The 27,814-nt window shown below is 33.5% G+C and overlaps 3 protein-coding genes, 1 long non-coding RNA gene and 2 pseudogenes across 4 annotated transcripts; 5 read left to right on the plus strand and 1 right to left on the minus strand.

Moving 5' to 3' along the window:
* Positions 1-5,985: 5,985 nt before the first annotated feature.
* Positions 5,986-7,790, plus strand: LOC107913992 (uncharacterized). The gene is made up of 2 exons (XR_001688673.2): positions 5,986-7,248; positions 7,410-7,790. It is a non-coding gene; the product is annotated as an uncharacterized lncRNA (long non-coding RNA).
* Positions 7,791-7,846: 56 nt separating this feature from the next.
* LOC107913990 (endonuclease 4-like) lies at positions 7,847-12,406 on the minus strand. The gene is given in 11 exon segments (XM_041113642.1): positions 7,847-8,108; positions 8,110-8,212; positions 8,707-8,780; positions 9,141-9,208; positions 9,484-9,576; positions 10,164-10,247; positions 10,961-11,016; positions 11,110-11,220; positions 11,322-11,496; positions 11,869-12,007; positions 12,280-12,406. Coding segments are annotated over 10 exon segments (924 nt in total). The 5' UTR covers positions 11,998-12,007; positions 12,280-12,406; the 3' UTR covers positions 7,847-8,077.
* A 2,721-nt stretch (positions 12,407-15,127) lies between these two features.
* LOC107913993 (quinone oxidoreductase PIG3-like) lies at positions 15,128-17,099 on the plus strand (annotated as a pseudogene).
* Positions 17,100-17,212: 113 nt separating this feature from the next.
* On the plus strand, positions 17,213-18,920 carry LOC107913995 (quinone oxidoreductase PIG3). The gene is made up of 6 exons (XM_016842692.2): positions 17,213-17,643; positions 17,746-17,925; positions 18,020-18,101; positions 18,201-18,308; positions 18,393-18,551; positions 18,651-18,920. The coding sequence occupies exons 1-6, from the start codon at positions 17,392-17,394 to the stop codon at positions 18,845-18,847; spliced, it is 978 nt and encodes a 325-aa protein (XP_016698181.2). The 5' UTR covers positions 17,213-17,391; the 3' UTR covers positions 18,848-18,920.
* Positions 18,921-19,117: 197 nt separating this feature from the next.
* Positions 19,118-21,552, plus strand: LOC107913994 (transmembrane protein 184C). The gene is made up of 5 exons (XM_016842691.2): positions 19,118-19,410; positions 19,546-19,848; positions 19,964-20,086; positions 20,182-20,472; positions 21,189-21,552. Exons 2-5 carry the CDS (start codon positions 19,585-19,587, stop codon positions 21,396-21,398), a joined length of 888 nt encoding a protein of 295 aa, XP_016698180.1. The 5' UTR covers positions 19,118-19,410; positions 19,546-19,584; the 3' UTR covers positions 21,399-21,552.
* Positions 21,553-22,052: 500 nt separating this feature from the next.
* On the plus strand, positions 22,053-24,973 carry LOC107913996 (ADP-ribosylation factor GTPase-activating protein AGD5-like; annotated as a pseudogene).
* The last annotated feature ends 2,841 nt before the right edge of the window (positions 24,974-27,814 follow it).

Below are 27,814 nucleotides of genomic sequence, written 5' to 3' on the forward strand. Positions count from 1 at the left end.
TTCGATACAAATGGCATGCCATTGGATTTGTGATGTGATGAAGAGATTGTAGTTCGGCCGAGAAGATGTTTCTGTTATTATATACTTCGGTTTATCCGAATAGGCATTTAATGCCTTATTGGTGTGTTTGGGAGGATATATTATACCGGTGTGTTATGGAGGATTTACAATATTCCGGGTGTGTTTGGGTTGGATATTCTGGTGTGTTTGGGTGGAAATCCACGTATCTGTCATAGTCCGAGCTTTGTTAATAGGGTAAATAATTGAAATGAAATTTTGAAAATGAGATTATTTGTTTTAGTACTATTGAAAAGTACGAGAAATAATGTATGAACTAAATTATAAATTGAGTTAGTATGAGAAAAATGAATTATGAATTTAAGATTTATGAAGTAAAATAATTATATATAAAAGTAGTTTAAATAATTATAGAATTTATGGTTGATGTTTGTAATTTATTAATGTTAAATAGTCTTGATTTATAGTAATACCACTGAGTATATCCATACTCAGCGTACGGTTGTTTCCGTGCGCAGGTTAGTAGAAGTCAAGTGTCCCGGCTTAGCATCCAGAACAATCCCGACTCCAACACAAACTTGGTGATGTATATTTTTTTTTGGGTAAAGGTGGCATGTACATAGGTGTTATTTAGTCACTTGAATATGTATATTACTTTGGGTAGTGAATGATGAATTATAAAATTTAGATGGTTAAATGAAATGGTAGGGAAAGTACATGATATTTTGATACATGAACATTAAGTTGTTAAATGAATGAAGTTTTTAATCAAATTTGAATGATGCTATGATAGTTATTAAATTAAAATTTTGTTAATAATATAAATATTAGTATATGAATGTGAAATATTGGTGTTGGTTGTTTTGGTTTGAATTTGCAGGAGGTTTAGGTAAAAATAAGCAGAAATGCTGCCGAAATTTTTATAAAAAAAAATTGGAATACTCGAACAAGTCCCGTTCTACTTTTAATACGTGTTTGAACTTCGAGAGTTCAAGATAGGGACTTAATTATAATATTATACTATGAAAGTTATATTAATTGTAAACTATTCGTAAATTGTTTGATATGTCCGATAATGCCTCATAACCTCATTATGAGGCATTGGTTATGAGGCATTATCGGACATATCAGACAACTTACTAATAATTTACAATTAATATAACTTTTATGGTATAATATAATAATTGAGTCCCTATCTTGAACTCTCGAAGTTCAAGCACGTGTTAAAAGTAGAACGGAACTTGTTCGAATATTCTGAATTTTTTTTTTATAAAAATTCCGGTCTGCTTATTTTTACCTAAAACCTTCTGCAAATTCAAACTAAAACAACCAGCACCAATTTTTCACATTCATATAACTAATATTCAATTCAATTTGATTCAATTTGCATCACTTTCATTTTCACTCAATATTCATATCAATTTCACATACTTACCTCAAGTCTTACTTACCATACATAACAATAAAAAAAAAATTCAGCAATCAATAATAATTAAAATTCGAATTATAGTAATACACACCGTAATTCTCCCGTTTTAGTACTCGATGACTTTCTCCTTTCCTTTCGATGCTGATGCTTCAGGTTCTTTGTTGGCTACGAAAATAATAATTTATAATCATTAATACAACATGATTCAATTTAATTCATGAGCCTAAACATGCAAATTTAACCATTTTTAATGTATATATATAATTTCACCATTAAGCTGTCTACTTGAGTCATTGTTACTAAATTATTTATATCTTGAGCTACGAAACTCCAAATTAATATCCGTAAATTTTCCTTAAAACTAGACTCATATATCTTATAATCATAAAATTTCCAGAATTTTTGGTCTAGCCATTTAATACAGTTTATTCGTTAAATACTCCCCTGTTATTTCATTTGACAGTTCTGACCTCTCTCTACTGAAACTAAATTATCTCATTGTACAGAACTCGAATAAGGTTCTTGTTTATTTATTTTGAAACTATATTCATTAAGGAGTTCACATATATAAATTACACTCCATAATAATTTTTGTACAATTTTTAATGATTTTCCAAAGTTAAAACAGGGCATCTCGAAATCACCCCGAACCAGTATTACAAAATTTCAAACATCTCTTGATTCATCAATTAATTGCTTACACTGTTTCTACTATAAGAAACTAGACTCAATAAGCTTTAATTCCATATTTTGTTCATCCTCTAGTTCAATTTATAAAATTTTTAGTGAATTTTCAAAGTCAGGCCATTGCTACTTCCCAAAACTGTTTTGATGAAAAATGTTAATAACCAAATTTATAACACCAATTCACACCTTATTCCTATTCAAATTTCATTTAAACTCAAATTTAACTATTAAATTTTCAACATATTTTCTTAATTCCGAATTTTCCTCAATCTAGTCCCTAAAACACAAAACTTATAGCTTACTTTGCAATTCAATCCTTATATCTATTCTACCTTGAATTTCGTTCAATTAAACCCCTATTTCATCATTTTATTCAACATGAACTTTGTTTAAAAACCTAAGAACTTCCAAACTAACAACTTAATTTCATCAAAAACTTGTTTTAAGACTTCTAAAATATCAAAATTATGAGAAAAGGACTTGATTGAGCTTACCAATTAACTCCAAGCTTCATAAACCTTATTTCCCCTTTTCTTTCTTCTTTCCTTTCTTTCTCCCCTGTTATTCTCTGTTTCGTTTGCTTTCATTATGTTTCTTTTAACTTATTTGTTTCTTTTATATATAATAATAATATAATATAATATAATATACTTAATTATTAAATAAATATATATATTTTTAATCAATTAAATCTTTGATATTTTCCACGTTAAACCGCCTCAGCTATAGGAAATGGTTTAATTTCCTCTTAAGTCCTTCTAATTTTTCTTTAATCTATAATTAAACTTTTACTCTTATTCAATTTAATCCTTTTTACTAATTACTCTAAATTAAGCTAAATTTACTTAATTAAAACCTAATTAAACACACTACTAGACTCATAAATATTTTTAATAATTATTTTCAAACTTATTTCACTAAGACGGAGGCCCGATAACACACTTTTCTGGTGCCCACGGATTTTGGGTTGTTACAGGCATGCCATTGGATTTGTGATGTGATGAAGAGATTGTAGTTCGGCCGAGAATATATTTCTGTTATTATATACTTCGGTTTATCCGAATAGGCATTTAATGCCTTATTGTTGTGTTTGGGAGGATATATTATACCGGTGTGTTATGGAGGATTTATAATATTCCGGGTGTGTTTGGGTTGGATATTATGGTGTGTTTGGGTGGAAATCCGCGTATCTGTCATAGTCCGAGCTTTGTTAATAGGGTAAATAATTGAAATGAAATTTTAAAAATGAGATTATTTATTTTAGTACTATTGAAAAGTACGAGAAAGAATGTATGAACTAAATTATGAATTGAGTTAGTATGAGAAAAATGAATTATGAATTTAAGATTTATGAAGTAAAATAATTATATATAAAAGTAGTTTAAATAATTATAGAATTTATGGTTGATGTTTGTAATTTATTAATGTTAAATAGTCTTGATTTATAGTAATACCACTGAGTATATCCATACTCAGCGTACGGTTGTTTCCGTGCGCAGGTTAGTAGAAGTCAAGTGTCCCGGCTTAGCATCCAGAACAATCCCGACTCCAACACAAACTTGGTGATGTATATTTTTTTTTTTGGGTAAAGGTGGCATGTACATAGGTGTTATTTAGTCACTTGAATATGTATATTACTTTGGGTAGTGAATGATGAATTATAAAATTTAGATGGTTAAATGAAATGGTAGGGAAAGTACATGATATTTTGATACATGAACATTAAGTTGTTAAATGAATGAAGTTTTTAATCAAATTTGAATGATGCTATGATAGTTATTAAATTAAAATTTTGTTAATAATATAAATATTAGTATATGAATGTGAAATATTGGTGTTGGTTGTTTTGGTTTGAATTTGCAGGAGGTTTAGGTAAAAATAAGCAGAAATGCTACCGAAATTTTTATAAAAAAAATTGGAATACTCGAACAAGTCCCGTTCTACTTTTAATACATGTTTGAACTTCGAGAGTTCAAGATAGGGACTTAACTATAATATTATATTATGAAAGTTATAATAATTGTAAATTATTCGTAAATTGTCTGATATGTCCGGTAATGCCTCATAATCTCGTTTCGGTAACGGTTTGGGGTTAGGGAGTGTTACAGTGACATGAGGATAGAATAGAATCTTTAGAAATCTAAATGTCTAAATATCTAAAAAAAGTAGATCATAAATATTATGTTCATTGATATTTTTTTAAAATGTAAAGGATTTAAATGAATTTAAGCAGCTCGGTAAAGGACAAGACAACTAGGAAAACAGGACATTGATCAATACCTAACAGACATTAGAAAATAAAGCGATGATATCAAAAACAAAAGATCTGACATTATTAAGCAAAACCCGTAACTAAAAGGTACTTTGGTTGTCACATTATGTAATTAATTAATAAACCTGACTTAGTGATAGAGTCGAATCTATTCCCTCCTTCATACACAATCCAACTCCATTAAACTAATCCCTCTTGTACTTTCAGGATGTGCATTGAATCAAACCAACAAGGCGTACTCCCCCTTTTTTTCAATTATTAATTTCATTGAACGCCTTATTATATTTTAGTACTTAGTTACTAACAACAATTAGTAATTAAAGTAATCAACAATTAGCTGTTCAATTCCACTTTGCCCTTAAACTTGTGATTATTTCTTCAAAATATACGAGACATTAAGATTGTGACTCCCCACTAACCCCCCAAAAGCAAAATATTAAACCTTTTTTTCAAGCAACATTATATCCTTTGCCTTAACGTTAAAGAAGATGATAACCTTGTGGTGGGGTCCATAATTTGAGGCTCCAATTATAAAGTTTTCTCATAGAGGAAGTGGATTTACACTTTAGACTTTGGATCGGATTTTTGAGAAATAATATGGAAAAATAAAATTGGCGTGGTGGTGGCTGACAGTGCCACATGGGAGGGGAGACAAAAGCCACCGCTGGGGCAATTTTGGATTTGGTGGTGCTCTGCTTTTGGTTTTTTTGTTAATGTAAGTGAAATGAATTCCACCAATATATTCAAATGGAACACGTGATTTTAATGCAGACATGACATCGATACTTAATTTTATATTTTAACTACTTAAAACCTTACTATCATTTTGAAAAAGCAAAAAAGAAAAAAAGTCCTTATTTTATCATTTATTTTACGAGATTAGCAATCTTTCTTGTCGCTTTGTTTGAATTACCAATTCATCCTTTACTATATAGAATTGAAAATTTCAACTAAAGGAATTTCATGTTCACACTTCACTCAAAACCAAGGATATTTTCTCTAAATAAAGAAAAGGGATAGAATACCTACAAATTTGAATATAAAATTGTTCACTACATAAAATAAATATAAAAGGAGTAATTTTGATTTTTTTTATTTCTCAATATATTTATTAGAGCAGAGTGTAGTAATTAGTTCTCCCCAAATTAAAAATCAAATACTCAACTATTAATTTGAATTTTAATATTACACTGTAAGTTAGTATAATGGACTATTTAAAAAATTTATTTAAACTTTCTGCTTAATAAAATTTCAACTTAATTATCATAATAAAGAAGAAGAAGAAAGCCTTAATCATCATCTCATCTTCTTCTTATCATTGAAATTTCTAATGGCTGAATAGATTGAATTCTTGGAGTTCACTCAAAGAAAGTACTAGTAAAAATGGAACTTTTTTAGTCAAAGAAAAAAAAGAGAGATTCCATAACGTGAATGCAACAGCAGTAGTACATAAAGCCGAAAGGTCAATATCGTCAGGCCATAGTCAAAGTCTGAGGGCATGACTGTAATATCAGGGAGAAACAAGGGGCAATAGTTTGTTTTCCTTCTATATATACCAAGGGACAACCTGCAACTGCTTATCACACAACTATAACGTTCTTCAAAAAATACTTCCTCTGTTTTCTCTTTTATTCTCTAATCTCTTAAACCTGTTGATCTTTGCAAAAAAAAAAAAAAACAAAAACAAATGGCAGGTGCAAGGGGGGAAATGATCAACGGTGGGAATTATTCGCCGAGAATTGCTGGACGTCCGATCCCAAGGAGGGGTCAAGTGAAAATTGCTATCTTAATGGGGATTGCCCATTCTTTTGCTTCTATTTTCTCTGCAAGTAGTCGCAGGCAATCTGCATCTCACTTGTCCTAGGTTGTTTAATTTCTCCCAAAAAGTAAGAGAACTGGGAGGGTAAACGTTGCCCGTCCTAGGGAAGATGTGAGTTGTTTTTTTTGTCGATGTTCATATCAGTTTTGTACAGAGCTTGTATTTATAGCTTTTCAGATGAATGAATTTTCAGTTTCTTTTTTTCCTATCAGTTTCAGTTTATCTTCTGATTGATTATCATCTCTCAGTACTTTGATCTTGAAGAAAGGCAATTTTCAAGTTTAAAAAGGTAAAATAATATCAATCTTATGGAACTTCTCTCCATCTTCTTTGTTCATTTATTTTAATTTTGTGTTGATTCAAAGAAGAATCAGTCTCAAAAGTTCTCCGTTTTGTTCGTCGCATAGATCTGGTAGCAAAGCAATTATATTTAGTCATACTGGGCGATGAATTAAGATGACACCGAGTTACATAAAGGTGGAATCAATGAAAGATGAATCATAAATTTGAAAATATCAAAGACCAACAGCCATGGGTGGTTGGGGCTTTGTCAAGCGATTGCTTTTATCAAATTCTTGCAAGTTATGACCTTTGGAAAAACATAACATAGAGAAGTACGCTACGCAATTTCAATATAGCAGAAGGCCTAAATTCAGGACAGAATATCAAGTAGAAACTCCCGAGGTATGCTCTAGATCCGAACATGACCAAGAGAAGTTTGTGCAGATTTGAGAACGGTTTGTTTCCAAGGCCACAACACAAAAGCAAGCAACTGCTAAACGTTGATTTGCTCGTTTGTTGATAGCAGATAAAACGAAGAGAACATTTTTGTCAAATTTTTGTGCCAGTTTCATGTTTTGCTATTTTCTTTTTAATGGCATTGAAAATTCGTCTAATGCATTAAAGTTATTCTGGCAATCCAAATGCAACCACAAAGAAACCACGGTAATGAATCAGATAAACCCTTGTAGTTCAAAAGCTTGGTATCTCAAAGTTCCATCCTTGTAGTGCAAAAGGTGTGAGGTAAAGTTCCACCATCCTTCTATGACAGTTTCATGCATTGGTATTTCAGTTCCATCGTTGTAGCGCAAAAGTTGTGAGTAAAAGTCTTGGATGGCACCAGTGACCTCAGCCATCTTGACAGTTCCCTAAAACACGACATAATTAGTTTATTTAAATTTCAGGGGATTTTCTACAGTTTCATGAGCAAAGGATTGCCGAGGTTTCTGCTTATTTGAATAGTCTTACGTGCAAGCATCATCTGGGGATTTCAATGAAGTGAAGTGTGCTTTGTCCATCAATACCTGTACTAATGCCGGATTTAGCCAGGCCAGGCACAGAGGGACGAAACGTCCCCACTGGGGTAGTGAGGTGGCAAACTTTTAACAGCTGTTGCAGCCTGGGGGGCTGCAAAAGGGCCTAAGAAATTAGGCAGTGAATAGCTGCCAATGCTCTTTTCTTCTTAAAAGCCTTTTGCGTATTCGTTAACATGACTTAAAACAGGTTCCCATTAAGATTTTAAATGTGTTAAAACATTCCGAAACAGAATACAGATCTTTTGAAAAGCTTGAATTTGGAATTGATGTGTTTTCCAACAGGGGTTAACTTCGGTATATGGGAGTTATACACAAACTGAAAACAGGTAATCATTCAGATTAAGTTTGATATTCGAGTTCCACTACGTGATGTACCCTAAAGGTTGACCTAAATGACAAGCAAAGTGGGGCATTTTCCAGTATAAGGGAGGCAAGAGCATCTTTAACAGTAATACAGTCGGAGATAAACATAAAGTTCATCATCTTTTCTTGAAAGAGTTGATAAAGGGATACTATAGTCGCCCTCACTTCATAATTTACAAATGCCTATCTTCATGCTTGAGCGATTTTAACTTCAGAATTAAATAATCGGTTAAGCACGGCAGCTAGGCGAATCCCGCCTTGAGCAAGCCTCTTCTCCACAATAGGCAACCGAGAAAGGAAATACTCATCTATGGAACAAAAGAATAATATGTTAAAAGAAGATGGCATAAAGAAGATAACTGATCTGCTTCTCATCAAGGTGGCATCATGTACCAAATAACATTCTCTCTGTATTTTAGCATGTCTATATCCAACCATGGCAGGTTGCATGAAAAGCCATGTTGAGTCAACCATTTGGAAGAAAATAGTATTTAAAGGGGTGATCAAAGAGAAAACAAAACAGTAAGAAAGATCATCGATGTGCCTTTAATGGTTAGCAGCAACCAGATATAAACACAACACATATATGCACCAAATTAAGGAACTGAATCCGTCATAGAGCAAGGTGAAAAGGCCAATAACCCAGTCATGTGCTTAGAAGGCATAGTAGCAGTAATGTTGCCATCTGAATCCAACAAGTTTTTACTTCTATTTAACTCAACAATTGAGCGTAAGATATTCCATAAAGAGGTGCCTTCCAATTGTCAAAGAAGAAAAGGTTTGTTGGAGAAGAAGAAAATACCTTCTAATGTGCTTCCCGGTGTGGCATTCCTATATGCAAACTTACATGCCATCCTAACACTTTCAGAAGCATACCTGTATATAGGCAATTCATCATGCCTAATGCCGTCAGTTCCGTGTAACACAAAATATTATTACTTTTTCGCTACTTAAAGTAAGAAATTCAGAATTAAATTGAAAATGTGTTCGTAAGCTTGGAGCATGTATATCTACATCTTTCCACTCGGACATGCATGAAAAACTGAAATATGAACTGGTGCACTTTAATATACGCGAAAGGATTAATTTGTGATTAGACATAGGCAATAAAGTAAAGCATTTTTTTTTTTTGCTTTTAACATGCTTTAACAATTTTCATTACAGTTAATACAGTTAAGAAGTCCAGCATATGCCTTGGAAGAAGAGTTGAAAGAATAAGTTGTGACATATACTTACAGGTTAGGACAAACAGTTTGATTATGTCCACAGTTCTCCCATGATGATACATCATTGGACCAAGCATCCTACAATGACAAAGAAACATAATGACAACAATAAGTATCACACCTTGGCATTTGCATAGGCCATTTCAAACATACATACAACTCTAAACCCCAACGCAAGGAGGAAAAGAAAAGAAAAGCCCAAAAACAACAACAAAAGAAGGGAAATCATAAAACAGTATATTGTCTGCTCAGTTTGTTTCAATATGTTACACCTTTAAAAGTAAAACAGTGCTTATCGGCTATCTGTAGTAGCTACTTGCACAAGTGAATATGAAGGAAATCAAAATGCTTACAGTAATATTTCTCTGGATGGCTTGAATCATTGTTGCAAGATCTGAGCCATACAATGTCTTCACAGCAGAATCAATAATCATGGTATCCCAGACCTGGAACAATGATAGTATTGGATAAAACTGCATTGAGATGGAACAAATAGGACCCAAACAAATATGCCCACTTTCTCATGGGTGACTTTCTCAGCACTTTGACATGAATCAATTCTTGGAAAAAACTTGTTAAAAGAGGCAGATCTCTATCCAAACATTCTGACAAACAAGTTATCAAGTCAGGCAAAAAGAAGGGTTATCACCAGATTTACATCAGTCAGGAAGGAGGCAAGGAGATTGTCTTTCCTGCCCAAATATATGTTTGCCTCCAATAACTCAAACCTGCAGCACCTTCATGTGCTTTTTCCCCCTTTTTTTTAATATATAATTTCTCTCACTATTAGATAGCAGGAGTGGCAAGTGACAGTTTTGGCTCAATTGTTACTTGTTTTTAACAACCTATTTCGATGCCTGCTAACTAGCTATTATTGCTTTGAAATGTAATTCTTGCACCCCATCCCATCATAAAAGGGAGAACGTTTACATAAAGACAGTAACATATTAGTGCATATTTAATTTGCTTTAACATCATTTGGTGCATATCACAGGGAAAACAAGAAAAGGATGCTGGACAGAGAAGAGCTCACATGGTGTAGATTTGTCTTCCTGCGGTACCAACGGACTGTAATTGTATTCCCACCTAAATCTCCTAAGAAGCCAACATGTAATGGCTGTAGTCAGGAAAGAAAAAGTTAGGTTACTGAATGTAAACTCTTTTTCCACAAGAAATAAGTTGACAAATTTTCTTCCGTACTTCCACATGAAAGTGAGAAGCTAAATCAGTTTAAATATGGATAAAAGGATATATAAGCAAGACAAACTAGATGGAGATAGAAGGTGAGTCAGAATACTTTGTAAAATTGTGACCTTGCAGCCAAAGTTTACATAAAAAAGTTCATAAAATGAAATATTACATGACAAAGAACCTTAATTACAGGAAATATTCATTGTACCTTCAAAAAAGTATAGCTTTCTAAAGCTATAATATGTCATTCTAAAACAATGGACTTTAAGGATTAAGCTGTAGCATTTAACAATGACTGTCTTTAACAATCATCCATCCTATGAACCATCATGCAACAAGACAAGTAAAAACAATGTTTGAAAAATTTGCACTGCACTACCAGTCTTCTAAAGATAAATCATAGAAAATGGAGTAGGTTTACACCAATTTTTGTTTTCTAACTCTTTTTTCCTTTTCTTTAAACTTCTTAGCAAAGTAATAGACTCCAACAACATATTTTCTGAGTCAACAAATGATCATAAACCATTTTCCTTAAACCCAGTCAGCCATTCGACCAATTCCCGTGTAACTGCACAGTTTGTAACATTGAATCTTTAGGAATACCTTTAAGTTCAGGGGTACCAGAAGAAGAGCACAAACCTGATGGACATCCCCAATAAAATGAGCTAAGAACATAAGCGCCTCTGTCAAATTGTCTGTTACCAACAGAAGAAGAGTCATCATATAAGGATTAGAAATATAATGTCATAACCTGCGTAAGTGGCAACCTGGAGAAATAACAAACTTACAACTCAACTGAGGACTATATCCCTGATATGCTGAAAAAAGTTGCTTTGTATAGTTGAAAATGGCTCCAGTTACGCAGTGATCCTTATGTCCAGCAGCATCATGGCAGTCCCCTATAAGTATCCATGACTAGAAAAGTTAACGAAGTCCACCTCAAAGCAATACTGACATTGCCAAAATCTGAACATGAAATATAAAATGACCTTAAACTTACGGCAGTATTTATAATTACACTTGAAATCTGGGGTGTCAACATAGTGTAAGGGACTAGACCAATGATAGTGCCACCTTACATCATCAGCCCAGGAGCATACAGATGCAAGCTCACCTCCAGCGGAATCAGGGAGCAGTTCCTTTACTGTAGCCAGAGCATCTTTAGTAAGATATTCCTGAAGGATCACAAACAGCAAAATCAGATGAAATTGTCATCATCTTCTGATTCATAATCAGTTGATGCAAAATATCATACTCTCAAGAAATGAATGCTTCATATAAAATTGTTGGTTACAAATGCATAAAATAATTAAAACACATACTCCAAAATCACACAAAAGAACCAACCCAAATCCCTGAATGTTCAATTATTAAGCTGGTTCCATCATGAACACTAAATCTCAATCTTATTAAATAACAAATAATAGATTAACTTTCCTTAAATCAAGATAAATGATTTTATGGTTCAAAACATTTGGAGAGTCCATATACTACACAAGAATAAATTATTATTATTTAAAAAAAAAGAAAAGGAAAAGAAGTCTCACCTCAGCTATCTTGCAAACAGCAAAATGACCGTCCTTTCCCCAACCAAACACCCCATGAAGCAGTTGCATAAGAACAAGCAGCCTTCCGACCCATAGTAACTCATGCCAACCCATTCTTCTAAAACCCATTAATTGAATTCTGTAAAGTTTCAAAAGCCAACCTTTTTATTTGTGTTTAGGAAGAAAAATAAATATTTTTCATGCTGAGTTGATTAGAAGATGAAGAAACAAGCAATAACGGAACAAAAAGATAAAAACCCCTTTTGATCCATAATAATCTTATTTTTAATTTGGAAAAAATCAAATCAAAGCAAACATTTTCTCAGTAACCAAGCAAAGAAAAAATCATTCAGTTTCTAAATTAACCCACAAAGCACAAACCAAAAGAAGAAAAATAAACAAAAACGATACCGCAAAATATATGACCTTTGATCCCCGGGAAAGTGAGAATATTATATTTTTCGTAAACGGGGATTAGTCTTTAGTACTTACGTTTCAACTTTCAACGGACTTACCCTCCAGTTTTGCCTGAAAAGCAAGTAGGCCTTTCCCTGGTGGGTTAAAACTCGAACTTAGAAGTGAAAAGTAGAGGGGACTATAGTAGGAAGATAAATAATAAACTAAACAACTTTTTTACCTTCACTTAAAATAATTATTACAATTTTCTCAATCAATCTTTAGAAAATTTTCATTTTAGTTATTCCAGTATTAAATTCAATTCAACACGTCAAATAATATCTACATCATATTTACATTTTTATTTTCATGTTAGTCACCAAAATTTTTTATTAAGTCTTGATCCGAGTAAAAAAATAAGAATTAAAAAATATATTATATTGTATTTGTTTATCCTTTTTCAATATTAAAATTTTAAATTTTAAAAAAAATTAATTATGTAAATTTATTGAAAAAATTATATTTTCATAGTGTAAACCGATTTATTATTATATTATTGGAATTAATTAATTTCAGTATTTTAATAACAAATAGACATTATTAATGGATGAAAAAATTCAATAATTTATTCAATTGTTTTAGATGTTTTGAATTTAAAAAAAAAGAAATTTAGAATTTTTTTGCAAAAGGATGAATAAGTACACAAATTTTTAATTCATTATTTTAGTTGTTGTCACTTTTTCATTTTAATCTTTAATTATTTTACCCTGATCAAGATTTAAAAAAAAGATTTTTTAATGATAAAAATCAAAGTGACTTAAAAGTTGGGCGATTAAAATGCAGATGTAAATATGATCGAGCATATGTGTACAATCAACTTTTAAATATTTAATACTTGAATGCTTATAATGAAAATACTCTAAAAATTAAATGAAAAAATTGTAATAATTTTTTAATAACTAAAATAAAAACACATTAAAAATTAAAATTAGGTGACTAAATAAAAAGTTTACCCTTAATATATTGTTGGAAATATGACTGTATGAGTTTGATTATTTTTTTAAAGTAGTATTTATATTTAGTAACATTTAATTTGACTTCTAGTATTGATTTGATAAAAATTTATAATTAATTAATTATACTAAATTTAAAAAAAAACTAATAATATAAAATTATGATACGTGGGTAAAAAATATAATTATTTAATAAATATATTTATGAAAATTAATATTAAAAACAAATAATACTTTAGTTAATATGACCAAAAAAAAAATATAAGCTCGTCACTTGTATATTTTTTCTATTTTTATATTACAGATAAAAAAGATAAAAACAAATAATATTTTAGTGATTATCATTATTGTGTATATCTAGTTGTTTTCATTCACCGCAATCTCAGCAGTTTTTCTAAGGCTTAGTTTAGATAAGCAGTGTGTTATCTCCAGTGAGATTAAAAATAACGGTGGCGGTGAGATTAGTTAATGTAGTGGTGAGATTGAATATTGTAATAGTGAGATTCAAAACAACGATGGGGTGTGTGTTTGGATTTAAAAGCAGTTGTAACGATAAGGTTAGAATAGAAAATGACTATTAAGGACATTAGATTATAAATAATATATAATAGAAGTTTTTAAATTATTTTACTTTAATGAAATTATTAAAAATATGTGAATTTATAAATTCATTTAATAAAATATTAAAATGTATGTTCCGATATTTTATTATATAAAATAAAAAAGTTAACATTTTTAAATCAAAATAATTAAAATTTAAAATTTAAAATTTAAAATAAATAATTTAAAAGTAGTTAATTCAAAGAATGGTAAATTAATTTTTTTATAATAACCTGGGAAAAATGTTTATTATTTTAAATTAATAAAATTATCTCACAAATGAAAATACAAAATTATTGAAGTAGAAGGTAAAATAAAGAAAAAAACAAAAAAAGTAAAATGGAGAAAAAAATAAGAGAAAAGGTGTAAAAAGAAAAATGACCATTAATGAGATGTTAGAACATTTGATTAGAGCATAAAGCTCCAGTAGAGAAATTGGTGTCCAAGTGTGTTGAGTGATATTCTAATCGTTTTATTTAAATAAATTGATACGGTACGATTCAGCTAAAAAATACTCCAAACTCACTAAAATGAGATTAAACGAGCAAGCAAAAGAAGCCTAAGCCTTCCTTGCTCTGGGTGTAGGGTGTTAACTCGACTTACAGGTGCACCTACCATATTGAAACTCTGTTTAGCACTCCATATAGGTCACTGACCAATGGAAGATATATCCACTGAAAGTTTGGTTGACTCTGAGCAAATGGTACTGATGATTCTGATTCTCCCCAAAAATTGGCAGCTTTCTTGAGTTACGACTGCGAAAACAATAAAATGGTAGATAGGATTTTTCTTTTTCCTTTTAATAAAAGTAGAGGTATCAATTCTCTACTAAAACTTGAATACAAAATAATCCATTTTCACAATACTAGATTGAAATGATATAATTACGAAATTGATATGAAAAACATAATATTTGTTAATGTAAAATATAAGGCTAGTAATAAAATGAAAATTTTATTGTGTGCTTAGTGCTTACTAATCACGACAATTTTGGAATAGAGGAATGGTTTTGGTCTCGCTTTTTTTTTTTTCAATTCAAAACAATTCGATAAAAACAAGTAATCAATGCCGTGAGTAACTTCGACACCACTTTTTGGGATTTTTCAAATGAAGTGATGATCGAGGAACTTTTATTACCGTAAGGAGGACGTATTTCTGAATCATATTATTCATTTTTATCCAAAGGATATAATCTGTTTTTGCTTTATCAGACTGCAGACTGTAGAGCCAAAAGATATAAACAAAGAAAAATGAAGGCAATAGTTATAACTACAGGAGGAGGCCCAGAGGTGTTGCAATTGCAACAAGTAGAAGACCCAGAACTCAAAGATGATGAGGTTCTCATCAAGGTAGAAGCTACCGCTCTAAACCGGGCTGATACTCTACAGAGAAAAGGTTCCTACCCTCCTCCAAAGGGTGCTAGCCCTTACCCTGGTCTTGAATGTTCCGGTACTATCCAAGCCGTTGGCAAGAATGTTCTGGGCTGGATAGTTGGTGATCAGGTAATTCATAATTCATATGGGTATGATTGAAAATGTTTGATCTTTTTTGTCTTATGGATGATCCATTAGTTTTCCTAATCTCAGGTCTAAAGATCAGATTTTTTCTCTTTTTTTTAGGGTTTTGGAACGTGGGTATTGCTGTATATGGGGCTGCAACTTGAATGAGTAGATTGTTTCTCTGTTTATGTAGGTGTGTGCTCTTCTTAGTGGAGGTGGATATGCTGAGAAAGTGGCAGTCCCAGCTGGTCAAGTTCTTCCAATCCCACTTGGGTTTCCCTCAAAGAAGCTGCTGGTTTACCTGAAGTTGCTTGTACTGTTTGGTCCACTGTTTTTATGATGAGTCGATTATCTGCTGGGGAGACATTCTTGGTATCTTCTACATCCACTATGTTTTCTACATATCTTTCAATTTTGTTTTGGCCTAGTTTGATGCTGCATAATCTTTGGGTTACTAGGGTAACTCAATTTAGCAAAAATGATTGATGGGTTAGCTTTAGTTTGAAGTTTCTTGATCATGTTAGGACACAATAGATCAAGCTTTTTGTGCCAATTTCCTCCTCTAATATCTACTAGTTTGTTGGTTGCTCTTTTGATGGGAGGCTAACATGGCTAACATAACTAACATTATATTAAAATTTCAGGTCCATGGTGGTTCAAGTGGGATTGGCACTTTTGCAATTCAGATAGCTAAGAGCAAAGGAGCAACAGTGTTTGTTACAGCAGGTCTACCTGTAACAATGATTGTACTGTGAATTCCGTGTTTTCATTTGTTCTTATATTTAGACGTAGTAGTGTTGATCTCCAGGGAATGAAGAAAGTTAGCTTTCTGAAAGAGACTTGGAGCTGATTTGTGCATCAATTATAAGACAGAGGACTTTGTTGCGCACGTTAAGGAAGAAACTGGAGGGAAGGGTATGCTCTGTAGTTTTGAATCATTGCTTTTGTATTAGTACCCACAGTTTCTCAGCAATCAAACAACCATTCTAAATTCACAAATTTTTAATGGCAGGAGTCGATGTGATTCTGGATTGCATCGGGGCAGCGTACCTTCAGCGAAACCTGGACAGTTTAAATTTTGATGGAAGGCTTTGTATCATTGGCTTGCAGGGTGGAGCTGTCACCGAAATTAAACTTAATACTTTATTTCCAAAGCGCCTCACAGTGCAAGGTAGTAGCCACATACATCTCCACAGATGCACCCACTTCTCACCTAGCCTTTGCTTTCCCTAAATTGAAACGTTTACATATCTTGAAAACTGCTGCTAAAAATGCTTACAGCTTTAGTGGGTTTAGCGGAAATCATAGATTGATATAGGATTATAATTTGATAATTTTTCTTTTTTTGTATTTAGGGGCTGCGTTGCGACCAAGAAATCCAGAAAACAAAGCAATGGTTGTTAATGAAGTGGAGAAGAATGTCTGGCCAGAAATCGTGGCGGGCAAGGTGAAGCCTATCATCTACAAATCATTTCCCTTATCTGAGGCTGTGGAGGCTCATAAGCTAATGGAAAGTAATGAACATATTGGGAAGATACTGCTTGTTCCATGATGCTGCTAATGGTTTTATCTTATATTGTGACAATGGTGTGTCTTTTGATTATACAATGGAGCCACTTGTTACCGTGTACCGATTTGAAATCATGCAGAACTGATGTGAAAGATTTCTAATACTTGCCAATGGCATTGTCTGATAAATCTAATAAGAACAAGTTGATTACCACCAACAGCTTAATACTTGCTAATGGCATTGGATATTTTGTTTAAAAGGCCTAAGGCTTATATATCAGAATCAGGCAAGTTAATAAAATATGAGACCAGACTCACCAGAAATTGTACAAATATTATAATATATAATGTTTAAGCAGCTATTCTTTTGGAATCGCATGGTAGGAGAATCATCTTGAACAATCATAAGAACAAAAACCATATAAAATTTAGATGTTCAAATATCCACAATCAGTAAGTTGCAACACAGGCAAGTGGTAGCTGTTCGAAAGACTTGAAATCCAGTGATGAAGGCTGTAGTGATAACAAGTCCAGGTGATCCAGAAGTATTGCAGCTACAAGAAGTAGAAGAACCCGAAATCAAAGATGATGAAGTCCTCATCAAAACTGAGGCAGCAGCCCTGAACCGTGGTGACATCTATCAAAGACAAGGCTTTTACCCTCCACCTGAAGGTGCTAGCACCTTTCCAGGTCTTGAATGCTCAGGCATCATTGAAGCTGTTGGAGAGAATGTTTCTCGATGGAAAGTAGGAGATAAGGTGAATTCTGAATTCATCTGTAGGAGACATAAAAGTCAACTGTCCTAAAATGAGCTTGTCTTAAATGGTTTTTTGTTTTAATTTTCTGTTGCTTTGTTAAAGGTGTGTGCTCTCCTAAGTGGAGGAGGATATGCGGAGAAAGTGGCTGTTCCAGCAGGACAAGTTCTGCCTGTTCCATCAGGAGTTTCATTGTCGGATGCTGCCTCTCTCCCAGAGGTTGCCTGCACAGTCTGGTCCACTGTTTTTACGACGAGTCGGCTATGTCCTGGTGAAACGCTTTTGGTAACAAATTATCCTTAGTTCACTTTATTTTTATTTTCTTTTTCATGATGTATGATAATCTATACTGATAATTCTAAGCATTGATTGGATATAGATCCACGGGGGCTCTAGTGGAATTGGGACATTTGCCATTCAGATTGCAAAGTTCAAAGGAGCAAAAGTTTTTGTCACAGTAGGTTAATTACTTACACCAATAATCTTTCAACAGATAAAATTTTACTTTCAATGGTCATCCATTAATCTACGTCTTGGAACTCTTTGAGTCTTACTACCAGGGGATGAGCGAAAATTAGCCTTTTGCAATGATCTTGGAGCCGATCTCTGCATCAATTACAAGACCGAGGACTTTGTAGTACGTGTCAAAGAGGAAACAGAAGGCAAAGGTATAAACTTTTATGATATCAACTTTGTTAGAGCTCTTTAGCATTGAAAATAAGTGAACTTTTGTTTTCCACCATTAATGGCAGGAGTTGATGTTATTCTGGATTGCGTTGGAGCAGCCTACCTCCAAAGAAACCTTGACTGCTTAAACGTCGATGGCAGACTTTTCATCATTGGCTCCATAAGTGGATTTGTCGCAGAACTAAACATCGCAGCTATGTTCGCAAAACGACTTTCAATCCAAGGTATTAATCATGTTCTAAACAACAACAGACCAGACCCTTTACTGTATAATAATATGTTGCAAGAGAATTGAAAGTGGGAAGCTTTAAATATGAATGCAGCGGCTGCCTTGCGGACAAGAAGTGTAGAAGAAAAGGCATCAATTGTAAAGGAAGTGGAGAATAATGTTTGGCCTGCAATTATGTCGGGTAAGGTGAAGCCAGTGGTTCACCAACGATTCCCACTTAGAGAAGCAGCCGAAGCTCACCGGCTTATGGAAAGTGGCAACCACATCGGGAAAATACTTCTTATTGCATAATATTTTGCAATTATATTGTGAGAATAATTTAGAACCATCACAAGCTTTATTTAATGTGTTATTATTTACCTCATTCATATCTGTAGAGAGAATTTCCATTGAAAAGCTTTCACTTCTCGTTTTGTTTTATAGCTCATTGTTTAGCGAGTTTTTACCTCATTGATCATGATTTCCGATTATTACCATCGTTAATTTTGTATTCCACAATGCTGTTAATTACTTATTTACTGAATTACTACCTATTATCTTTAAAGAAAATTAAATCAACTAAATTTGTATATTTTAAAAACGATCGATATCGGATCCGCCGAGGAAAAATAATCAAAGTCAAAGTAACCTGCTCCACGCTTACGTGGCAAAATCAGAACCCTTCATCTGTTATTCACGTTGGAGGTAAATAAATAAATAATAAGAAAGCTTGGAATTTTATTAATATATCTCTGTCAAGATCAGCGAACAGCGGATTCATTCCACCTCTATCCCAGACTTCTTGTACTTCTACTGCATCTTTAGACTTCGAAATTGCTATTTCTCAACTTCCCCTCAGAGATTTCACTCATCAGGTTCATTCTCAGGATCTTTGCCTTCAATCTCTGTTATTGCGAACTGGGTAGCTCTTAAAATTTGTTTGACGGTTGATGAATTTGCTGTTCATCTAAATTTGTTGATCATATTCGGTGTTGTTCAATCTTTTGCAGATTTGTGCTTGGGGTTTTCCTCATCTCTTAGTTAAAACCATGGATTTTAGCCATTTAAATCGTGGGCAGATGACTCTGATGGGATCTGCGTTTTGTGTGGTGCTTTCGTTGCATTTCACACTGCAGCTTGTGTCACAGCATCTTTTTTACTGGAAAAACCCCAAGGAGCAGAAAGCTATACTTATTATTATTCTTATGGCTCCTATATATGCTGCTGTCTCCTTTGTGGGTTTATTGGATATTAGAGGAAGCAAAGCCTTCTTCATGTTTCTGGAATCTGTCAAGGAATGTTACGAGGCTTTTGTGAGTGCCCCTTTTGCTCAATCTTTGGATTTGGCTTTGGCTCTGCTGCATTCGTTTTTTTTTTTTGTTAAAATTATTATTATTCACTGCTGCTTTTTGATGTTATTGGTTCTAGGTGATCGCTAAGTTCATGGCTTTGATGTATAGTTACTTGAATATATCTATTAGTAAAAATATTGTACCTGATGAAATTAAAGGTAGAGAGATTCACCATTCATTTCCTATGACTCTTTTTCAGGTATGCTACTTTAAATTAATATATATCACTTAAATAAGTTAGAAGTTACACTCTTAATCAGATCTCTTGACACATTGCTGTTGCTCAAACTACAGCCTCGAACAGTTAGGCTGAACCACCATACACTAAAGCTTCTCAAGTATTGGACATGGCAATTCGTTGTCATCCGCCCAGTGTGTTCTGTCTTGATGATAACCCTGCAACTTCTTCAGTTTTATCCATCTTGGTTGAGCTGGACATTCACAATCATCCTCAATGTGTCTGTTTCATTAGCATTATACTCTTTGGTAGCCTTTTACCATGTCTTTGCCAAAGAGTTGGAACCTCATAAGCCACTTGCGAAGTTCTTGTGCATCAAGGGAATTGTTTTCTTCTGCTTTTGGCAGGTAAATAGAACTTCTTTTTTCTTTAGTCTTTTTTTGGAGGGCTCATTAGTTTTTACACTTATTAGAAGCATGAAGAATAGACATTTGTTTTCTCTAAACCCCTAATGATAAATAGTGAAGGTCCAGAGTAAAACTAACCAAGCCTTATTTCATAGGCTCTTAACTCATGTGAAGGTTGGCTAACAGATACTGACGTTCATAACTTGTAACTAGAAAATCATTGTGCCCCCTTCAAGGGATATATTGCTCTCTCTGGATATGAGGAGATATTTTATGATTGAACCTAATCTTAGGTAATTCAGCATACAATCAAATGCTTATACGTCAATCAGGTTGGAACTCAATAATAGTAAATTATAGCTTATCTGATGATTATTCAAACTTAACAAATCATATAATTTCATCTGAATTTTCTGCACTCCGCTGCCTGGTTATCTTTTGTTTCTTCCTTCTAAGAAGTTTGCTGGATTACTGTTTCAGAGTGGAACTTTCTGCTCTGAGCACTATGAAATTTTCAATGATTTTTTCTGTGGTTAATGCATGGAGTTTAGACTGTTTTGGTGTATTAGATATGAATGTGTTGCAAGTTGCGGCTCACATCCTCCAGTACTACCAACTTTATGCTTTCTTGTCCTTGTTTTGTCAGTGGTTTGTTCTTGAACCATATAATATTTTGCTTTTATCTTGTGTTAATGACATCAATTGACCACGTGCAGGGAGTGGTGCTTGACATACTTGTTGCTGTGGGCATCATTCGAGCAAATCATTTCTGGTTGGATGTGGAGCACCTTGAGGAAGCTCTTCAGAACGTATTGGTGTGTCTAGAGATGGTTGTATTTGCTGTTCTCCAGCAGTATGCATACCATGTTTATCCATATAGTGGAGAAACTGAAGCTAAGTTGAAGCTAGGCAAGAAACTTGAATGATTTTGGGATTCCGGAGCTCTAATTTAGAAAAGAGAAATACCTGTTTCTGTGGGATTTGAACATAATTTTTATGAATGCTTGTGATCTGTTTTGTAATTGCCTTCGTATATCAAACATAAAATATATTTATTAAAATATATTTATTTATGCGCAAGAACGACATTTACGCGATACTAAACTACACAGAGAAGATTCAATATTTTGCAATATATATTGAACTTATAAACAAATCTGATGAAATAAAGAACCCTGATTAACTGAAAATGCAGGTGACTTAAACATGATATCTTATTAATAAGTGCCTTCGAATATGGATAAACTAGCAGCTAGAATTGGAGTTTCTTCCATGTTGGATTACCTTTTTCGAAACCATTGATTACCCCATAATCACATTGAGATTCTACAACAGAATTTATTCCATCTATTGTAATCAGAAATTTAAGACGACGAAATAAGATATGATAATCTCTTAATCCGAGTTTAAAAGAATTTCATTATAATCGAAAGTTTATAAATGGAACTCTTCAAATTATCAAATTTAATGGATAAGAGGATCAAGCTTATACTTTTATGTAGATGGTAGGCCAGCACAGACTACATGGGCAATCCAAAGCAAGAAGGCAAAGGTGGCATGCTATAGAAGTAAGTTCTAAAATAATAGGCCCAGCAAAAGCTGGATCCCCACTTTGACTATTGTGCGTACACACGCCAGCCTCCAACCAAAGGTAACCATTCAATTTGTAAAAGAGAGAAAGAAAGTCGGGCCAAACAAGAAAGCAAGAACCAAAGAGACACCCACTTTGCCATTTTTAATTTACTTTCTCATTGTCCTTTCTCCTTCTCCCTTGTTTCTTTCTTTGTTTCATATTTTGGGTTTTCCTCTGTTTTTTTGGTACAAAGAAGATAAAGCTTTTTGCCCAGAAAGAGAGAAAAAAAAAACCGAGACTGAGGGTGCTATCTTTTCGAGCAAAGGAAGAGATAGTTTGGAGTCATCATGAACAAGAAGGCTAACGTTTCTCAAGAACTTAACGCTAAACACATAAAGGTTTTCCCTTTATATTTTCATTTCTTTGTTTCTTTGTTTATCACTCATTTAAGCTTTAGTGTTTGTTATGTTCAAGACTCTTTCTTTTTTCTAGGCGCTGATGTTTGAATTTGATATGTTTGATGAAAATTTACATTTTAGCTCTATTTAAACGGTTACAAGTTTTGGTGTATATATATATTATCCTTTATGTTGATAAACTTTCTACAGCAAAGCTATAGTAACGAATCTTATTTCTTGGTTGTTCTGAACTTGCTGTAATTTTGTAATAGCTTTTCTCCCGGACTAAAATTATGCTATCCACCAAGTTGGGTTGCCGTATTTTTTTTTTTTTGTTGTTGAATTACTCGTGAACTTCACTGATCAATTTGGAATAGTTTCCAGTTGTTTTCCAATACAGTGAGTTGCATTGCCCTTTATATTTTAGCTGTCAACTATGGTTGCTGATCCCAAGGTGTCTTAAACTAAGGCTCACGTAGATACATTTGTATATAGCTAATCAAGAAGCTGGTGCAGCCACTATGAGGTTTCTTTACTATTTGATGTTGCAATATTTTGTCTTTAAAATGTTCCAATTCGTTTGTCTTAGGCAATGTACTATCCAATCAGTAAGTTTTATTTGGATCAAATAAAACAGGCAAGACAACCATGCGGTTTTTTTATCATCCGTTAGTGCTGTTTTTATGTGATTCAAGTTGTCTGCTATATAGTTTCTGCTCCATCCTCAGGCACGTTCGTATGTGTGTCTGGAATAATAATGTTGTCTCAGTTAGAGATAAAGATATAGCTTGCAATTTCACCTTCATCTGAACTTTCTTTGACAGCCAATTTCCAACGGTATCTTGTATTGAATGAATATAGCTAATCACTTGATCTATATTATGTATGATAATACCTTTCTGGTTCCATCTTCTGCAGATATTGGATGGCCTTCTTAAGTTACCCGAGAATAGAGAGTGTGCAGACTGCAAAAGCAAGTAGGTATCCGTTATCAATTTAGCTCTTATTAATACTTCACCATGCGTCTTTATGTAGTAAGGTTGCCAGCAAAATGGAAATTTTAAACTAGGTGCCTGAGTTACTGTAAAGGACTTGGACTCCAATTTATAATGGCTTGTTTTCAATGCAGGGGACCAAGATGGGCTAGTGTCAGTCTAGGAATATTCATTTGCATTCAATGTTCAGGGATTCACCGAAGTCTTGGAGTGCACATATCAAAGGTTTGTTTTTGTTTTTCGTTTCATTATAATTTATGTTTCTCTTTTCCCTTGATTCTGAATAACAGTACAAGTCATTCAATGTTCAGAGATTATGTTTTTATCTCCTGCAGGTGAGATCTGCAACTTTAGATACATGGCTTCCGGAACAGGTTTCTTTTATTCAATGTAAGGATGTCTTCGATTACCATCCCAAATGAGATGAGGTGGTGATAGTAATCTGTTTTATTGTTGTTTTTGCAGTCATGGGGAATGAGAAATCGAACAATTAGTGGGAAGCAGAGTTGCCTCCTAATTATAACAGGGCTGGCATCGAGAATTTCATTTGTGCTAAGTATAACTTCATAAAACTATCCATCTAAAACTTTTATTTTGATTTCTGATTTTCTTCTATTGCTGTATGAAACTAGTTTTAATACCAAACATTTTGCTTAAGGATGCTTATTTTCTTCATTAGGTATAAAGAAAAGAGATGGATTCCACGAGAGGGAAAGGCTAGATCACCAACAAGTGTGAGCGATCACTTCATAAACTAGGAGCCAAAGATGGTGGGTATAAGTATATGAATAGTGCAAATCATGGTTTTGAGGAGAAAAAAACTTCTTGTCCGCCTTTTACGAATAACAGCACTCCAACTCCTAAAAATTGCCTGCAAGTGCATTTAAATGTTCCTCAGAAGGTAAGAACAGCCGTTCTTTGGTCTTAAAGACTGATTTTTTGTAAAAGGATTTCCTGCTCATGCAGCGAGAACCTGTATGGTTTGCTTTATCTTCCATGCATTGAAATGTTGAATATCAAAGTTCTAAAGCAGTGTAGCAATGATTCTTTGATCCGATGTTGTTGGAAGTTATTACATATAAAGTAATAAATGCACTTAATCCATAGGTTGAGCATGATATTAGACCGCAAGAACCTCTACAGAATTCTGAACCATCAGTTTCAAATGCTGATACCGTAAATCAGGAGGTTACTAATACTCCATCAGTCTCGAATGTTGAATCAATAAAGCAGGACGTCAATACTACTGCATCAGTAGCACTGGCCAAAGTTGATTATGCTACTGAACTTTTCAATTTGCTCTTCATGGAAGATTCTAGAGAAAATCACTCTGATATTTCTGCTCATGAGAATTCCTGGACTGGTTTTTCATGTGTGCTTCTTGCCATTATAATCTTGTCAATAAAACTATTAGTTCTACTTTTAATGCTTTTTTTTTTCTTTCTATTGCTTATCACTTCATTAATTTCTCACTGAGTGTTGCTAGATATAGTACTTTAAATTTGGTAATCACTTTTATTGCTCGACATATCAATTTGCAGCTGCTGAAGCTAAATCCTTGAGGGATGGAAGTGATTCATCAAACTTAAGTTAAACCAAGGTGCAACCTAAGAATGAAAGCGATGATCTATTTAGAGATTCAACATCAGTGAAGCAAACATTTTCAGAGACAGCAGAGGACGATGCTAAGACTATGAAACTCTTTGAGAAGGTAAATGCCCTTGTTCAGTGGGTGCTTACAATAGAATAGCTTCATTTCTCTTAAAAGGATGATTATTAATTGTAACAATTATCTGGAATTCAGCTTGATATCTTCATTTCTTGAGCACCTAAGTTAATGTTCATCACCCTGGTAGTTTGAAAGTAGAGATTTAAAATTTTAATTATTTATTTGTCTTTGCTATGAGTAGCATGAACATGAAGTTTGATATTCTTTGCTTCCGTTTTTTTCCCTAAATTTCTGTTTTCACCTTTTAGTAGTGAATTGTCTGCAGCCAAATACAGTGATGACATCTCCATTTTCTCTCCATCAACAACAATTTGTTACAACTGCAAAGCCTAATGGTGGATCCCAAGCCTTTCCTGTTAATTCCCATCAGTTCAACTCCAATGGCTTGCACTTTCCTGCTCTGAGTTCTGGAAGTGTTGGCCATCAAGTTCCTCGAATGGCAATGCCAGTCACTGGTCAACATATGCAGGTTTGCATGCATCATTCTTCCACGATTCTTCTTTTTCCAGATTGTAACTTCATCTCTCATCCTAAATCATGATGTTATTATCTTCCTCTACCAGAACAGAAGCAACCAACGGATGCACCCGGCAGGGAGTTCGGTTAATTTTCCAATTTCCAGGTTCATGCATGAAGTATTTCATTTTGAACCAACTGAAAGCTGCATATATCTAAATTTATGCAGCTGATCAGTTTTATACTTTTACTTGATTTAGTTTATAAGAATTTATGAATCTAAAAGTTCACTCATCCTTCTAGTTAGAAGGAAACTAAGTCTGGTGACCAGATTCATTGTTTATCAAGGCTGGATATATTTCAGAATACTGAATCTGCTATTCTGTTAATTTGGTATAGGCATTAGAAATGAGGGTTCATTGAAAAGTTTATAAAATTTGGTGGACCAATACATTACCTTCATCGACCGTAGTATGAACTTTGAAGAGTTGTATGTGAAATCAGTAGTTATCAGATTAGCTTAACACAAGCAGACAGAGTCATAAATGCTAGACCGGGGTGTGGAAGCATGCGGATCGATAGACGACGATTAAGTTTCACAGTCACTTATTTGATTAACATGCAATCACTTTCCATATACCCCATTCCTCAAATATTTACTACTAATTTGATTGCCCTTGCAGCTTGTACACACCAGGGCAGGTAGTTTGACCAACCATTGGCATGAAAAGCATTGGAGGTCTGCCGATCTCAGCATCTCCAATTTGTTTGACGACACCAATTCAATGGGAAAAAGATTACGATTTCTCATCGTTAAGATAAGGGATGTTTACAAAGCGGTAACTCATTGGCAGAAATCATGGGTCAACAGAGTGATTTCCATTGCATTACTCTTAATAATACAAAAAAAAAAGTATATTCTTAAAAGAAAATGAAATTGCATTCTCTTTTTAGATTTGTAAATCCATTTCTTCATATTGAAAATGATTCATTGCATTCTCTTTTTAGATTTGTAAATCCATTTCTTCATATTGAAAATGATTCAATCATTTTAGATTTATTGGACACTTATTTCATCTCCATAATAACAAGTTCTATCTTATTTTCTATAACATGGTGAATGCATGTTTTGTCTGGGTTTCATTCTCTCTTCTCAAACGTTATAATACAATGTGTTTGTACATATACGCGTATGTATATATACATTATAGTATTGGTGTAAAACTAAAGTTACAAAACAGGCATATATTTCAAAGTAGTACATCGGTTACTTGTTAGGCTAACTTTTGCCTTAAGTTTGACTAGATTTAGCAGACGAATCAATTAAAATCGGTTGTAATTTTTGTCAATGATAGTTCAATAAACCTAAATCCTTTCATATCCTAACTATTTACAAGATGCACGCAAATTATAAAATAAAATATGCATATAGCCACCAACCTAGACACGACGCAAAAGCTGATTAGTTACTAAGCTTAATTTTCAATGACAATATCCATTTAGGCAACCTAACGTGAACACTAAAATCACAGTTAAAGTTAACTAATCCATATAGTAAGAACCGCATTGAGAAGCAAGACTGTTGATATACTTCCAATATGGAAACTGTGTATAGATTTCTACGAGTTTAGAAATGTTTGTAAAAACAAAACATGTTAGGGAAAATTGAAGATTCTAAGTAAATAAATACTTGAGTAAACACACATACATAGTGCATGTATAAAGACATGGCTGGTGTTGGATGCTTGGATAAATATGAAACCATCAAATGTTTTTTAACATAGAATAGTCCAACTTGATGAGGTATAAAGGTGAGTCCAGAACAAACAACCTCGGACATTTTCCAATGAAGGAATGAAACCTGTCATCCATCCAACAAAAGGACGGCACCAGAACAGTAAATAGACTTGAAAAAGTGCGTCATCTTTTCTTTAGTCTTGACCAGTTAATTCAAGTTGCTCTTAAACAAAACATTCTACGGTTAAGTTAAATACTGGCTCTACTTCGACCCAACCAATCAGGAAATTTCCAACTTGTTTGACTTATCCAAATCCCACCACCGCCCACATTTTTCAACCGTTAAAACGGTTATCCAGAATTACAGATAAAAAGGAAACCTTATCATTTAAAGCTGTAAAACATTACCAGGATGTTTTGGCGATTTAGGGTTCAGACAAACCCTACGTCTCAA

Source organism: Gossypium hirsutum, chromosome A05 (assembly GCF_007990345.1).
Source record: "Gossypium hirsutum isolate 1008001.06 chromosome A05, Gossypium_hirsutum_v2.1, whole genome shotgun sequence".
NCBI lineage: Eukaryota > Viridiplantae > Streptophyta > Magnoliopsida > Malvales > Malvaceae > Gossypium > Gossypium hirsutum.